Below are 14,775 nucleotides of genomic sequence, written 5' to 3'. Positions count from 1 at the left end.
ACAGTTAGCACCAAGTTGCTGACTTAATTCTTGGTGTTTTCCTCTACATTTTATTAGGATAGAACTCATGAATTTTTGGATATTTGAAAGTTTCTGGGCTGTTTAAGTCACAGAGTATTAATGCAGAGAAACACAGGATACCCTGACATCTACAGCAGCATCAGCAGCTCAAGGCTGTGTTCATCTCTCATAAATCATCAAAAATGAATCAAAGTGGCATGTTTAAGATTAAAAGAATAAACCAAAAAACAAAACAAGTTGTGTTCAGTGCCTGTACAGGTTCTGAACTGATAAGAAACATCAAGTACAATCAAGCTCGAAGTGCACATGTATCTTACATTACCACATTAAACAGCTAAAGCAAACAAGTATATTCCAAAGGCATCATTCAGGTCAGATATTGACTGCTTTAGACAATCATTAGGTTAAAAAGAAAACTTTGAACACAGAGTGAAGCAGCAAACACAACCTATTAAAAAAAAACTGTTAAAAAAAGACAACTGTGGCTCTTGAGGATATAAAATGGCATTTTATCAGACAAATGCCACTTAAACTGAAGCACACCAGTACATTAAAACACAGTTAAAGCAGAGACTGTGTTACAAGATGGCTTGAGGTTCTGTAGTTCTTAAGAAGTGCTGTAAATATTTCATTAAAAGCAAATGGAAAGATAAAGGTGAATAAATTGTGTATCACAGTAAAAATGCAGTATTATTATACTACACTATCTGCATTACACATTTTAACTGGTTTTTAAGAAGGGTAACATGCTTTTCTTTAATGTTTTGCTTCATTCTATATTTTTGTCAACTCATGTTGACTTTATGTTTTGGAGAGAATGAAAGCTATAGAAAACAACAAAACTGACTTGATGGTTCTGCATTTATTTGTGTTTCAAATCAGTGCAGAACCACAAAAACGTCCACATAACAACAGAGCTACATACAGATTTCTTTTTGTGGTAGTACAGGCTAGTTCTAGGTGCTACCTTCTTGTTTAAAAATCAATTTTACAATCACGATTTTGTTGAAAGCAAGCCACTTCAACAACCTTCAACAAAGCACAGTACTTTGAAAAATATGTAAGAAAACCGTTTGTGGAAACAAACTTGTTTCTCCACCTGAGGCAAAAACACACCGTTGACTACAGCGGATGATGTGTGACCAAATGCCTGAACCTAAGATCAGTGGAGCATTAGGAGGAGCAAATAGTGAATGGAAGTAAACTGGTTAAAAAAGCTCAACCCAAAACACAACATGCAAGTTAAATGATGCTAGTTATTGTGAAACTGTTAAAGTGTTAAGCAGTCAGTTATTCTTGTAGTTAATGTTTCTAGGAAGAACACTACCCAGGCTACTTTTGTGCTTACAACTGACTTATGCTGTGTTACTGCTATTGCACAACAATGTTGCTGTTGCTGACAACACGTTTCAATAGGTTCACACTTCTAACTAGGCAATGTGTCATCAATGACAGTAGCTCATAATTGAAAATACCCGTCTTTTATTAACACTCATAAATGGTGATTGTTGTTCAGTATTTTTTTTGTTTATGTATTGCAATTTTTCTTGCAATACCATAATATAGTCTTGAGGCTTTATTTTCTCACCCCTAATGAGAGTTTATCCTACAGAATTTCATTGTCTTCGTAATCGCGACAGCTACAGAAGATTAAAAAGCCTTCACACTGATTGACATCTTAAATTATACGTGATACACTTTCATGTCTCTTGCTTTACACAGCTAAGCTAACCTTTGATGTCTGAATCTAATATTCATTTTCATCTTGTCTGCATTTGAAACTGATAATAGCTGCTTGGCAAAGGAAATGTAATTAAGGTAATTAGTGGAATTACTTTTGAGTGACGCCCTTTACGTATAGTGTTCAATTTGTCTGATCCATCTAAAGTTAATTTGAAATTTGATCTATTGACTTAACCCGCAACAGTTTTATCAGTTTAAAAGTGGAGTACATTTACTATAGATAGCTTAATGTTAGGGAGTGCGTGCCAGTAAGTGGCACTGCTGGATGACTGAGCATTTGGAGCAATAAGGGAGACACAGAAAGAAGTATAGCTAAAGGTATTTTTATCAGTCTAGACATAACAGTGTTGGAAAGATTTACAGAACGAGTTTGCTCATACAATCATATAGGTCAAAGGCAAAGCAAATCAATTATGAGAAAGCAAGAGGACAAGAAATGTGTGCTGTATAAAGGGAAAATGTTCATCATTTCTGGATTTGGTATGAGAGGGAATGACTCACCTCTTTCACTGTGAAACTTCTTGCATGTTTTCACAGCAACAAATATATCTTCTTTATTTACAGGCTCCCCCTTTGATAAAAATAGGAGACATGAGTCAAAGACAAAAGCACACATATCACATATAAGTAAACCTGAAGCTCGACATGTATTGCAGCTAAATAGCTGAAAGACTATATTAAATGTCCAAGTGATTAGTGGGAGTTCATATCTTCAAAGTGAAATTAGAATTGGATTTTTTTCTTTCATATGGTCTAAGGTCATTTGTCCTTCTAGTTGCCTTAGGTTCTCCTTTTGAAACTAAAGACAGACAGTATTTGATAACCGTGCCGCATATTTGAAGGGATGCAGGAATGAATTCAGTTTTCATTTGAAGCATCTGTAGTCTCGGAAATGAAAAAACAACAACAAACCAACAAAAAAAACACACATGATGTGAGAGACAGAAAGCAATGAAAGAAAAACGAACATCTAAATGCAATTTGGCAATTTCCTTCTCAAAAACAATTCACTAAATCACCTTCAGACAGAGTGCATTAAAAATGTATGCCACATTAAAACATCATCAGCAGCTGAACAAACTGTTACTTTTTCAACAATATTAATGAAACAAAATGCTACGCAATGTAAAGATCTCTTGTGCCGTGAAGCCTGAGCTACAAATACAAACTAAAAGACACACAAGGTACATTTAAATATTAACGGAGAAAAGAGATTCTTTGCTTTTTTACGTAATGCATAAAATGTCAGAAACGAGTCAGAAATGCTCGTCACAATCTAAATCTAGAGCTAAAAGTGGCTTCAAACGGATTTTGAGCGGTCCAAAACATAACTTATAAAATGCAGACACACATACACAAAAAAGGAAAAAAAAACAGATCTCAAGGATGCTAAGATTTTGTTTATTCTGGGTCTCACGCCAGAATAACCAAGGCTTTGTTGTTATTCGTTGGCCTGTCTTACTAATTTTTTTGAAAATGACTGTTGTAGGGTGGGAATTTGAACAATCTTCTGCCCTGAAATGTTTAGCATTTTGATAGAAACCGCTCTACAATAAGTTTAGTTATTGCATAAAATAAAAACAACAGGCTTTGCTGTCATTGCCACTTTGGTTGTAATCATTTTGCCCTCTTAAATCTGCCTCTTGAGGCTCCTGATTCTTTTGTCGACGCAGCAGCCGAGTGCTGCTCTTAAGCCACTTGCCAATTTGTCTCACAACTGTTTCGTTCACTGTCCGGTTACGATACATCCCCTCCTGTTCTGTCTGAATGGAAACTTCTCCCTGAATACTTATTAAACCTGTGACCTTCATGTTTCTCTGCCGGCTGCTTGGCTTGTTGTCCTGTTTTCTGTTTAAATTAATGTCGTTTTATGAGGATAGAAGTTCCGTGGAGAGGGAGGTAATAACCACATGAATATAAATCTGACAGTTTGCACTGCAGCAAACATGTACTAGACTCAAGACCACAAATGCACATACACTATGTGATTTGAATAACAAATGAAAAGATCAGATTCAATTTTTGTTTTTTCTGTCAAAACCAGAAGGGAAAATCATGAAAAATTAAAATGGAAAAACTCAGAAATGGGACACTCTCAGCAGCAAGCTCTGGCATCTCAAATTCAACTCGCCTCACCTTCTCCACAAAATTCGAGTCGCATCCATCCCAAACAATCACTTCTTACTAGTATTAGTGATCAGTTTATGGTGTGCGTGGAACCAACTGCTGCAGGCTAAAGAATATCACAGCCTTCTAATAAGTTCACAAACCAAACTTCTCTCAGCTTGAGCAAACATCATACACAGGAGATCCTGTGGAGAATTTTGCTTAGAATTCAGCACAGCATAGTCAGTTACAGCAAATCTAACCAACACAAAAAAATCTACCCCAGCAAGTATGATTAAGCTTCAGTAGGAATCCTACTGACCTTACTTATATTCTGACCGAATCAATTTTTTTTTCCCATTAGTTACACCCACTCACTGGCTCCCACTCAGATACAACAAAAAATAAAAAAAATGTCCTAATGGAAGCTTATAAAGAAAACTAAAACTGCTTTCGTGTTTTGCATGTTTCCCCAGTGCAAAATTTAGACGGTAGAAATATCTGCTACAGATTCATGACATAATAAATGTGCGTGACGATTTAAGTTTCAATGACAAATACAGCAAATATTCAAATATAATGCAAGCGTTCAGGTTAAGACACAGAGCAATGTGTGAGCTTGAAAAGAGGCATTGCATTGCGATGTTTGACATTTGACATTAAATACATAGAAAAATATTTAGATATAAAAAAAAAGGATGTTGCTTCGCATTTGGCTGATATCTAAATTAATTTGGCAAAACAAATGAAAGACTTCCCTCTTTTCTGGTTGCACAGTATGTGGTATAAAAGCAGTACTTCACCGTGAAATGCCAGCGTGGCTCGGATTCAACCTTGGGCAACAGGGCCATCATACATCATTACATGACTGCCAATAGCTCACAGTGAACCATCCTCTGTTTTGTGCTGTCATTTAATTTTGCTCCCTTTTCATTTCCTGGGAATTGAGGACAATCAAACTGATCCAAATACAGAGCAGATACTCACACACAGTGGAGGCTTTTTGCTCACAGTGGTTGCACAGTGGCTGGCCTGGGGAGAGTCCTCTGGCACAGTACACAGCTCAGGAACTGCAGTGAGATGTGGACCCTTCCCATTGTCCCAGATATACAAGGCAACCTGAAAAAATCCAGAATCATGTGGTTAAGCTTATGAGTTAAGGACAGAATGCAATCCTTAAGACATTAATGACTGATTAAAAACATAAACATGTGCTGCTTTTTGTATTATTATTATTGTTGTATTATTTTATATTATAATAAAAAGAACAGTTTAGAAAATTCCAGGAGCATATTCACTATTTAAGCCGAATAACAAAAAAGATTAAGAAGAGGAGAGATTAGAGGAGACTTGAGAACTGGTGAGTATTACTGCATTTCTTCCTGAAGAAGAAAATCTGGGTTTCAAGTTAAATATTCTGCATGGAGAGGACAGAGATGTTACAGAGTAAGAATGTGTCATGAGATGCGACAGCTAGTGCTGTCTGGAACTGTCTAACGTAGCAGAAAAATACAGAAACTGTAAACTTGCCAGCAATGAACTGCTGCAATTCATGCAACATATTACATGTACAGTAATATTTAAAGCACACATTTCATTAAACAAAAAAAAAAGAAAACTCAGAATTCTATATTTTTTTATATAAGGTAGGTAGAAGGTGTAATATTTCTACTCAACTGAAAGAGATCTAACGGCACCACCTTTTTTCAGACTGAGCCAGATAAGTCTGATGTTCTGTTTACTCAACAAAATCCCTAGACGCCTCTCTGGCTGAATTTCAGTGATAAAAAAAATAAGAGCCTCAATACAGCACCATGACAATTCTCCAAAGTAATGAGATTTCACTTCAAGGTTAGATGAATTTCATGCCTTGCTCTTTTTGCGCAAATAAATTATAATGGGCTGGCATTGACTTGAGAGTGAAAAAAGCTGTTAGAAAATGGTTGCAAACCAGTAGGCTTGTGATCTCACTCCATGCAAAACCGCGTGACTTGCATAGTATCTTACCTCATGTTTAAGGTCAATAGTGAAGTCAGATTTAAGTGGCTCCTCTTTCACTTTCTTTGCAAGCCTAAAATAATAAATAAGATTTTGAAATCAAACACAGCAAATAAATAGTAAATACATAAATGTATGGGTAAATATACGTGATAGTGATGTAACCTTATTTTCTAAAGCCTGTATGAAGAATTCAGTTTTACAGATTTATTGCACAGACTCACCGAACAACTAGGGGGATGCTTAAGGCCCAAGAGGCAGCAAAGTCTGGATATTTAAAGATGGAGGGGTTCTCTGCAAAGGCATAATGATGGATGATGGTCGATTCCTCATCAAAGAGGGGCTTACCCAGAAACCACTCCTGATAAATAAGTTTAAGAGACACATTTCACTATGTCACACATAAAAGGTTGTTATTGTTTTTCCCCATTAAAATGCTGTGAAACATCATGAAAAGAAAAATTTGCACTTGTGGCCTAATTTAATTTTCACACTGCACTTGTCAGAAAATCTTTGAAATTATTTCCAGTGAATAAGTTTGTTGCTAACTGGTGAAATAATTCGATTTCTTCACTGAACGAAGTTCAAAGATGACAGATATTGTAGCTGCAAAGGCTCTGATCATGGTTCTTGACATATCTGGTGGAAAAAGAATAATCTGACAGTTTTAGAAAATCCCCCTAGAGCTGAAGTAGATCGAGTTAAAAGGAAATGTCCAACAGTTCAGTAAACATATTCATGCTTCTGATGTAGAATTGTTAGGAAGATCAACGCCATCCTCTGATATCTGTACAGTAAAGTTAGCTGCCAGTTAGCTTATCTTAGCACCACCAGGCCTAAACCCCTGCTACAAATCCTGCCTTTCATAAAGGTTAAAAAAGTCTTCGTGAAGTTTCCACTTTTTGTGTTGTTTTATGCTCACTGTGAACATGACTTGTGCAAAGGTGTTTCTAATATGTTATTTGAACCATTAATATCAATAAGACAGACCAAACTGGGACCAGAATGTCAATGCTGTAGTAGCTTAACCAACTCATGATCCATCATAAATCACAAGTTACTGTAATGTGTGAGAAATATAAAGAAAGTAGTAACCATGGCCATAAAAAGCATGAAAATATGCATCAGAGTAGCACTGACTATATTTCTTCTATTAGCATAATGGAGATAAGAAAACCCCAACCCAACGACGCCTTTCCAATGTGGGAGTCAACCATTAGGACTACTCCATGATTATGACCAATAAGGAATACATGTGGTGGGCAACATGTGTGGCAAAGCAATATTTCAAGGAATAAATATAATTTGGTGTTTCTCTCGTTTTGTGCATGAAAAATGTATTTTATGTTAACAAGTTTGCTAAATGGTTAGTTCTGAATTTTATTCAGTACATCAGGAGTGGAAATGTGGTGAAATTTAAATTCTAAGTAGTGTTTGTGAAGGTTGTGCTGTGAAAATGGAAATCTCTAAAATGACAAATATGACATTCACCTTCAGCAGAGTATGTGTGAAAACCCACTAGGTCATTAAGTAAGCTTCACTAAAATTTGACCATCACTCAACAGTAGCAGGAGTAGCAGTCCTTGGGAATGGTAGATGGATGATAGAGTGGCTGCAGTCTGTGTAATTAAACATTTGCTTTTCTTTATTCAAGCCCAGCAACCAGTGGTCACAGGCTAGTGCACTCTTAGCGGCGGTCACAGCCCTGGATATTATCCCAGTTGCATCAGGAAGGCCATCCAGTATAAAATCTGTGGCAAATCAACATGCGGATCCAGCCACTGAGACAACCCCGGTAAAGACAACCCTCAGTAAATAAGGGAGCAGCCAAAACTACCTTCTTCTCTTCTTTGTTCGATTTAGTTTATCAAATAAATCCACAAATTGCAACTACAGTATATCACAAGTTGCACTGTGTTTAATTACTGTCATGCTCTGGCGCCTAACTGGTTGAAGTTAATTGGAAAGTGGCAACTCATTTTTGTGAGGAGCCTTCGCTGCTTAAAACACTCTGATATGAAATCCAATTTTGTGACTTAACATGAGGCTGACCCCACTAAGCTATTCCACCTGGGAGAGAAGAGTTTGCCTTTGGGCATGTTGTAATGAATCAAGTCATCAGGACGTTGTATCTGTTGCTGGCTTCGCTTTAGAATGAATTTGCGAAGATGCGTTCAATAATGAAACTGATCCCTAAGTTGGAAGTGAAATTGCACGCAGGGTGGAAATTGCCTTTTATGACAATCCAAGGGCACAGCAAAGCGAACTTCTTACAAACAGCTTAAATCTCAAAAACAAATGTTAAAAATGTGCCACAAATTTGTGTTATTTAAATAATTCATAAATGAAGAACTGAAGAAGAAAGTTATTTTGCTGAGCTCAACTAAGAGAAATGACAATTCCAATGCATGAATTTCTGGAGTGCTCATTCAATATTTATACTTGGCATACTCCACCAACCCATATAGATGAAAAATAATTTCATGAGTGGAGGGACAGGCCTTAAATTAGGTCTACAGCTGAGACTGGAGTGACATATCTGACAGGTTACGCTGTGAGCTGGTGGTGCTCAGTGCAGCTCGACTGTTGCAAAGAAGCTGCAGCCAACCTGATACTGTATCTCATATAACTGAAGCAATGATCGGCTAAGCTGGAATGAAAACAGGAAGCTTTGGTCTCACTGATGAATTTCTTAAAAAGCAAGAGAGAAAGCAATGGGAGAGAGAAAGACGGATGTAGATTAAGAGAAAATATTTTATGCTTACTTTATTTTTGTCAACTTTTGCAAGGACTTTGATGAGGGCAATCAAGTTCACGTTTGTTTCTTCCTCAAGAAATACAATCCACGAAGAGTTTTTCCCAAAGGAATGTGATAAGCTGAGGACACACACGCAGGCAGAAATATATAGAGTTAAATAATAAAAACATTTCACTTCACTCTACTCTGAGGAGATATCTGAGGCTGAGGCTCCTGACCCAGTCAGATCAAAGCAGTCACAACATTTCCCCAGAGGACAGAAAGACAAAAAAACAACACAAGCACACAGTTCTTTCAGGGAGGAAAGCCTTTCTATATAATGGTCTGGGAATATTCTATGCTACAAGTCTATGCCATGGATGATGAGGACACATTTAGATGCTGTTACACACCTCCCTAAAATAATCATAAGACATATTTTTGATTTTTTAAAAAGGCTCAGGCATCCAGACAACTGAAGCTAATGCCTTTATCATGCTGTTCATACCGCTGAATACCTGTTGTCACACCTACATGCACATTAAGCAGGTATTTATCATAAAACGAAGCAATAAATCACCGTTACTGTGTTAGTAATGGCTTTTGCACAAATATGGCAACAAAATGTCCACAAAACATCAAAATTTACCTTCAAAATTTCTAATTTACACAGTGGAAATTGACAGAAGACAGTGTTTCTCATATGCAGTCCTCAGCACAAAGCTGAGTTGTGTTAACTGTTTGTTAATCACACCCAATCATTACCAGTTCAGGGATACTTACTAAGGCAGCAGAGGAAGGATGCTCCAGTCGCCTTCATTTTCTGATAAACTGTGAAGAAGCAAAACCACCGGCTGTTTCTGAAAGAAACACAGAAACGACAGATAAGAATTTCCATTCCCTCCATTAGTAGATTTTTTTATGTTCTATATAAGTTTCATAAGACTTATGTCTCTTGTTATTTAACATGTTTCCTTTTTTTTATGTTTTAGCTGTGGGCAGCACGGTGGCACGGTGGTTAGCACTGTTGCCGCACAGCAAGAAGGTCCTGAGTTCAATTCCACCATCAGGCCGGGGTCTTTCTGTGTGGAGTTTGCATGTTCTCCCCGTGTTTGCGTGGGTTCCCTCCGGGTACTCCGGCTTCCTCCCACCGTCCAAAGACATGCAGCTTGTGGGCATAGGTTAATTGGATAATCCAAATTGCCACTAGGTGTGAATGTGCGAGTGAATGACAGTGCGAATGGTTGTCTGTCCCTGTGTGTTGGCCCTGCGACAGACTGGCGACCTGTCCAGGGTGTACCCCGCCTCTCGCCCTATGACAGCTGGGATAGGCTCCAGCGCCCCCCGCGACCCTGAAAAGGATAAGCGGAAGCGAATGGATGGATGTTTTAGCTGATTTCCTCCAAATCCTACACGCTGTACAGTTGTGTAAAAGTTCTTGAGATAGCCCTCATTTCTTTATATTTTAGTTAGAAAACAATTCAGCAATTTTTCATCATGGAAATGCAGTATTTAAGGCAAAAACAGAGTTTGCATCATTCTAACGAGCTTGGAAGTCAATAGTTTGATTTGAGCAGCTTTATTCTTTAACACAGCCTGAACTCTCTTAGACAGGCTTTCTTGAAATTTCTTTAGGTAGTCTTCAGGAACAGTTCTTCAGGCGTTTTGATGGACATTCAAAGCTCTTGTTTGGATATTGGCTGCCTTTTGTTCTATTCTCTTTTAAGATGATCCCACACTGCTTCAATAATAATGAGGTCTGGGCTCTGGGGAGGCCAGTCCATGATTGATAGGTTTCCATTGTGTAGTTTTGGTTTTTTGTTTGTTTTTTTTGTTTTGTTTTGTTTTTTTTTGTTTTTTTTGGGGGGGGGGGGGGGGGGGGGTACTACATTGGCAGCGTGTTGCTGAAAAATTGTGTCAAAAAGTATGGTATTGTATGGTGGATCGAAATTCCGTTTCTGTTTTTACCGTTTTTTTGTGTTTATAATTATGATAATTCCAACAATTACAAACCCCATCACCACTGGATGAACTCCCAGATGCTCTGAGACTGATGAGGCTTCGGAAAACAGTAGATGGATCAACTGACGGGTCAGATTTATCTCTCAGGTCCCGTAACAGATGTTTGGTGGATTTTTTTCCTATTTTCTTAGGGGCATGACTTTCAGGTACCATTCATCTGATGTAGTTCATTTTTTAGATCTTCCACTTCTTCTTTTTTGTCCTCACCTGTGCTTTTTTTTTTCTTTTAAAAAAGGCACACTACACTATATGCCAAATTTTTAGCTAAAACCTTTTTCAGGATCAACTTATTGGTGCAAAAATACAATTTTTTGCCTGTCAAATTGTATTATCTTTGGTATTTTTCATAGATTCAGCCAAAGAAATGGGAACAAATGTGTTTTTGGCACAGGCTGCAAGTAACAAAATGCCTAAAAATACTATTTCAAATGGGCTCTTTGCCAAGTTGTCTGTTATGTGTAGAAACAACATGAGTGGCTTTTTTTATGTCTAAATAATTCATAGGTCAGCATTAAGTGGATTAACGAAAGAAAAAAAAAAAGGTCAGGTACAAGGAGTGGACTGAAAATAAATGAAAAAGCATCCAATGTCCAAAGACAAACTTTGAATACCTTCAAAAAGCCCTGAGAACTCTTGCTTAAGACCAATTACAAGAAAGTAAAGCTAAACATGAAAAACTGAACTGTGCATTAACAGCTTTGCATAATACTGTACTGTGTACAATTTTTCAAATCAGACTGGTGTGTTTTACTGTTCTGCACAGCTCAGCTACTGTTTACTATTAATTTCAGTAAATCAATAAGTAAGTCAATGATTTCACAAAAATATTGTCACTTTGATGAACACATTTGTTAAACTACTCTGCTTATAATTGGGTTTTTCAAGTATCTGGGTTGTGTTGCACATGTAAAACCTCTCATCATACTTTCATGAATCTGGATATGCTCAGTAGAATATTCCAAATGAAATCATCATGCTGAAGTTTTCCCAACAACGATGGTGAGAAATCAGGATATCAGAGCGCATGACATTTCTGCCTTTTGAGATGTTCACTGTATCAGATCAGTTGACTGGCATTAGAAAAAACATGACGAAAAAACTATAAAAAGTCCAGAGCTGCTGCTGCTGCTACTTCCTGTCCTTACACTAAAATATATACTTTGATAAGAAAGAAATAAAAAAGAACAGGATATTTCAGGATGCGTACAGTGCCTACAATCCCTTCTAAATAAAAATTTCCTTTTGAGTGGCCAGAGCTGAGAAATTGTGTGAGGATTGTCTGAGAGAGCCAATGTTTCATTTCACACTGTGAGGAAAACAAAGCAGCAGAGCGTAAGACCCTGTGGTTCATTACAGCATGGTCCACTCATCATGCAGGAAGTCAGGGAGAACAGCCTCCTCTGAGTCGTTCTGTCTAGCGGCAGCATGTTTGATTTAGCTGATGAGGCAGACACTGTGTATACATATTAATCCTGATTAGTCAGCTGAGGTTTATTATCTCTAACCATATTACACAAGTTTACTCTTAAAACGATCACACGTCTGACGTCTGCCATGTTTTATTAAACTGTTCTCTACTTGACATTTACACCATTGCTGTTCCATGAAAAAATAAAGGGGAAAAATAAAATCAAAGACGCATCATCTTCAGATAATAATGCAAACTCAAAACAAGGGCTTTGTCTTCGAAGAGCTATCGACATTCTTTTGATAATAGAGGCATTCAAGAAGACCAGACAGATAGTTTTATAGCAGTTGGGTGCGAGCTGCAAACTGCTAATCAAAAGATAAGAGCCAGTCCTCACGAGGACATGAACAGGACACTGATTGCTTGCTGACTAGGAAGATAATGGGGGTCAGTGGGACCTGGCTGTAATACAGTCATAGGAAGCTTTAACCAATAAGGGCTGGAGGAGAGAAAAAAGATCCAGCAGTCACCTGTAAAAATAAGGACTGCAGTTGAAAAGAAAATCCATTTTTCATACGAACAAATTTTCATCACTGTGGCTTCTTATACGCATGAATTGCTATTACAGTGATGAACAGGAAAACATTAAAAACATGCATATTGCACTACTGCTGGTAAAGGTTTTAGTTTAATCGCATTTTGCTGTAGTCTCAGCGCGTCTCTGTGGATATAAGCATTGGCTAAATGACAAAAACACTATAAATGTAATGTGAATTTTCCCAGAAGGCAGAATGTCAGACTGTAGGAACATGGGCTGTGAACCGACACAGAATGCACAAGTTCCTTTGTGTAAGTCAGTGCAACACAACCTTTAGGAGTCCAATGAGGATAAAACAGAAATATCAGAAAGTTTCCAGTTAACTGACCCTGAAACTTCACATAATTAGAGAAACAGTGTGAGCTCTTAATTATTTAATTATCTGAAACAACATTTTGCCTACATCCAAACTTCATTACCAAAACTATCCAAGGTTATCTCTTTTCTGCATTGTCGTTGCTGTGTTTTTATGTCTCAAAAAATGATTTATAGATATTTTCATGACAGTTTTCTGTTCCACAGAACTGTATACATCTAAAATAACAATAAACAGCAAAAGTACAATCTTAGCAAAGTCTCTTTGGCTTTGATGGCTTTCTTTCACTGTTTCTATAACACCCTGTAAGACTGTTAGAATTCTAAGATTTTCTGTGATGTGTCTCGGAGGTGTGACTGTAGACAGAGACAGCTGGTTATAACCTATGTTTGGCTTGAGATGATAGGCTGGCAGACAGTAATATCAACTGGAGTTTACATTTTATCCATGCTATTCGAACACCTTTTCTGCTTTTGTTTTGGCATATTTTTATTCTGACAGCAATTCAACAAAACAGGATCCTGCAAAACACAAGCAGCTTGCACAAAACTTGGCACTTGGTGATTTTAAGAGCTATTCTAAATGAAAATATTTTAATATGTTAACTGAAATTGGACCTCAGTAATAGAGGCTAGAACTCTCTTGGTGATCATTTAGTAACTACTCATGGTGAGGGACAAATGTGCATTCCCTAACAGAAATGTGTATACTTTATCACTGGTTGAGGAGAAGGGTTCCTCCAGGTTGCTGGTAGTTGGACTGCTCAATGGTAAATGGACTGGTTCTTATATAGAGGTCCCTCGCTATAACGCGGTTCACCTTTCGCGGCCTCGCTGTTTCGCAGATTTTTTTGTGTGTGCAATTGTGCATGCTTTTTTTCAGTGCATTGTGTTCTGCGTCCTGATTGGCTGTAGATCATTGTCTGTCAATCTCGTGCTGTGTCTCCTGTACAGTACAGAATGTGTCCAGCTTGTCAAATTTACATAAATCTTCAATCGCTAGCAGTATGACTCTGAAGTGCTGTACTGTATGTTTGTAAGTTTCTCCCCAACAAACAACAATGTTGACGAAATGTTTTGCACCATCAAAGACACCTGCAGGTGCCTTTGGTTTCATTCTATAACACTGGACTTATTTTTCTACGATGGTTTGAACGTGAGCGTTTAAACAAGAGAGAAAAGTGTGAAAATGTTCATGCCTGTCTGAGAAAAGCATATAAAGTGTGTAGTGAAGGGTTTTAAAACCTTAAAACATCCATAATAGTTGTAAAAAATAAAGTTGGCTACTTTGCGAATTTCACCTATTGCAGGTTATTTTTAGAACGTAATCCCCGCGATAAACGGAGGTCCACTGTATAGTGCTTTTCTAATCTTACCTAGCACTCAAGCTACCTAGCACAGGTGAAACTGCTCTCAAAGAGGTATATGATGCTGCACCGAAAAGCTCCTGCTTTATACAAACTACTGGTGCTACAGTCACCAGTAGTTTGCAGATAAGTTGGCATCTTTTATACAAACACTTGCAAACACTACTGTCAATTGTGTGATGCAAACTGGAATTAGAGAATGTTCACCTTCAAAGTAAAACTTGCATCTTCTGAATTGTGTTGGCTGTAGTGGTATGACACAACTGTTACTCTGAAGGCCAGTCAAAGTGTGTTTATGTGGCACTCAGGGATGTAGTGAATTAAAATGGTGAGTGTTTGCAGACAAGTCAGCGTCTTCCTAACAAACTACAGGGGACCGCAGCAATCCACTAGTGACAAAAGAGATTTCTGGTGCAGCTCTTTGCAAACAATTTCCCCTGTGGACAGTGAGCAAAATTCC

General features: G+C 37.7%; 1 protein-coding gene across 1 annotated transcript in view; it reads right to left on the bottom strand.

Annotated features, from left to right (window-relative positions):
* Window positions 1-14,775, bottom strand: part of b3glcta (beta 3-glucosyltransferase a) — a 76,194-nt gene that overhangs the window by 13,744 nt on the left and 47,675 nt on the right. The window contains exons 5-10 of the mRNA XM_087851103.1: window positions 9,389-9,465; window positions 8,634-8,745; window positions 6,093-6,229; window positions 5,878-5,941; window positions 4,858-4,989; window positions 2,266-2,335 (exon numbers count right to left, since the gene is read on the bottom strand). Of these exons, the coding sequence (XP_087707229.1) occupies window positions 2,266-2,335; window positions 4,858-4,989; window positions 5,878-5,941; window positions 6,093-6,229; window positions 8,634-8,745; window positions 9,389-9,465 (592 nt within the window). The remainder of the gene's footprint in view (window positions 1-2,265; window positions 2,336-4,857; window positions 4,990-5,877; window positions 5,942-6,092; window positions 6,230-8,633; window positions 8,746-9,388; window positions 9,466-14,775) is intronic.

Source organism: Neolamprologus brichardi, chromosome 14, assembly GCF_056152115.1.
Source record: "Neolamprologus brichardi isolate AB-2024 chromosome 14, ASM5615211v1, whole genome shotgun sequence".
In the NCBI taxonomy this organism is placed as follows: domain Eukaryota; kingdom Metazoa; phylum Chordata; class Actinopteri; order Cichliformes; family Cichlidae; genus Neolamprologus; species Neolamprologus brichardi.
Note: the sequence above shows the minus strand (reverse complement) of the source record. Positions and strands in the feature narration are given on the sequence as shown.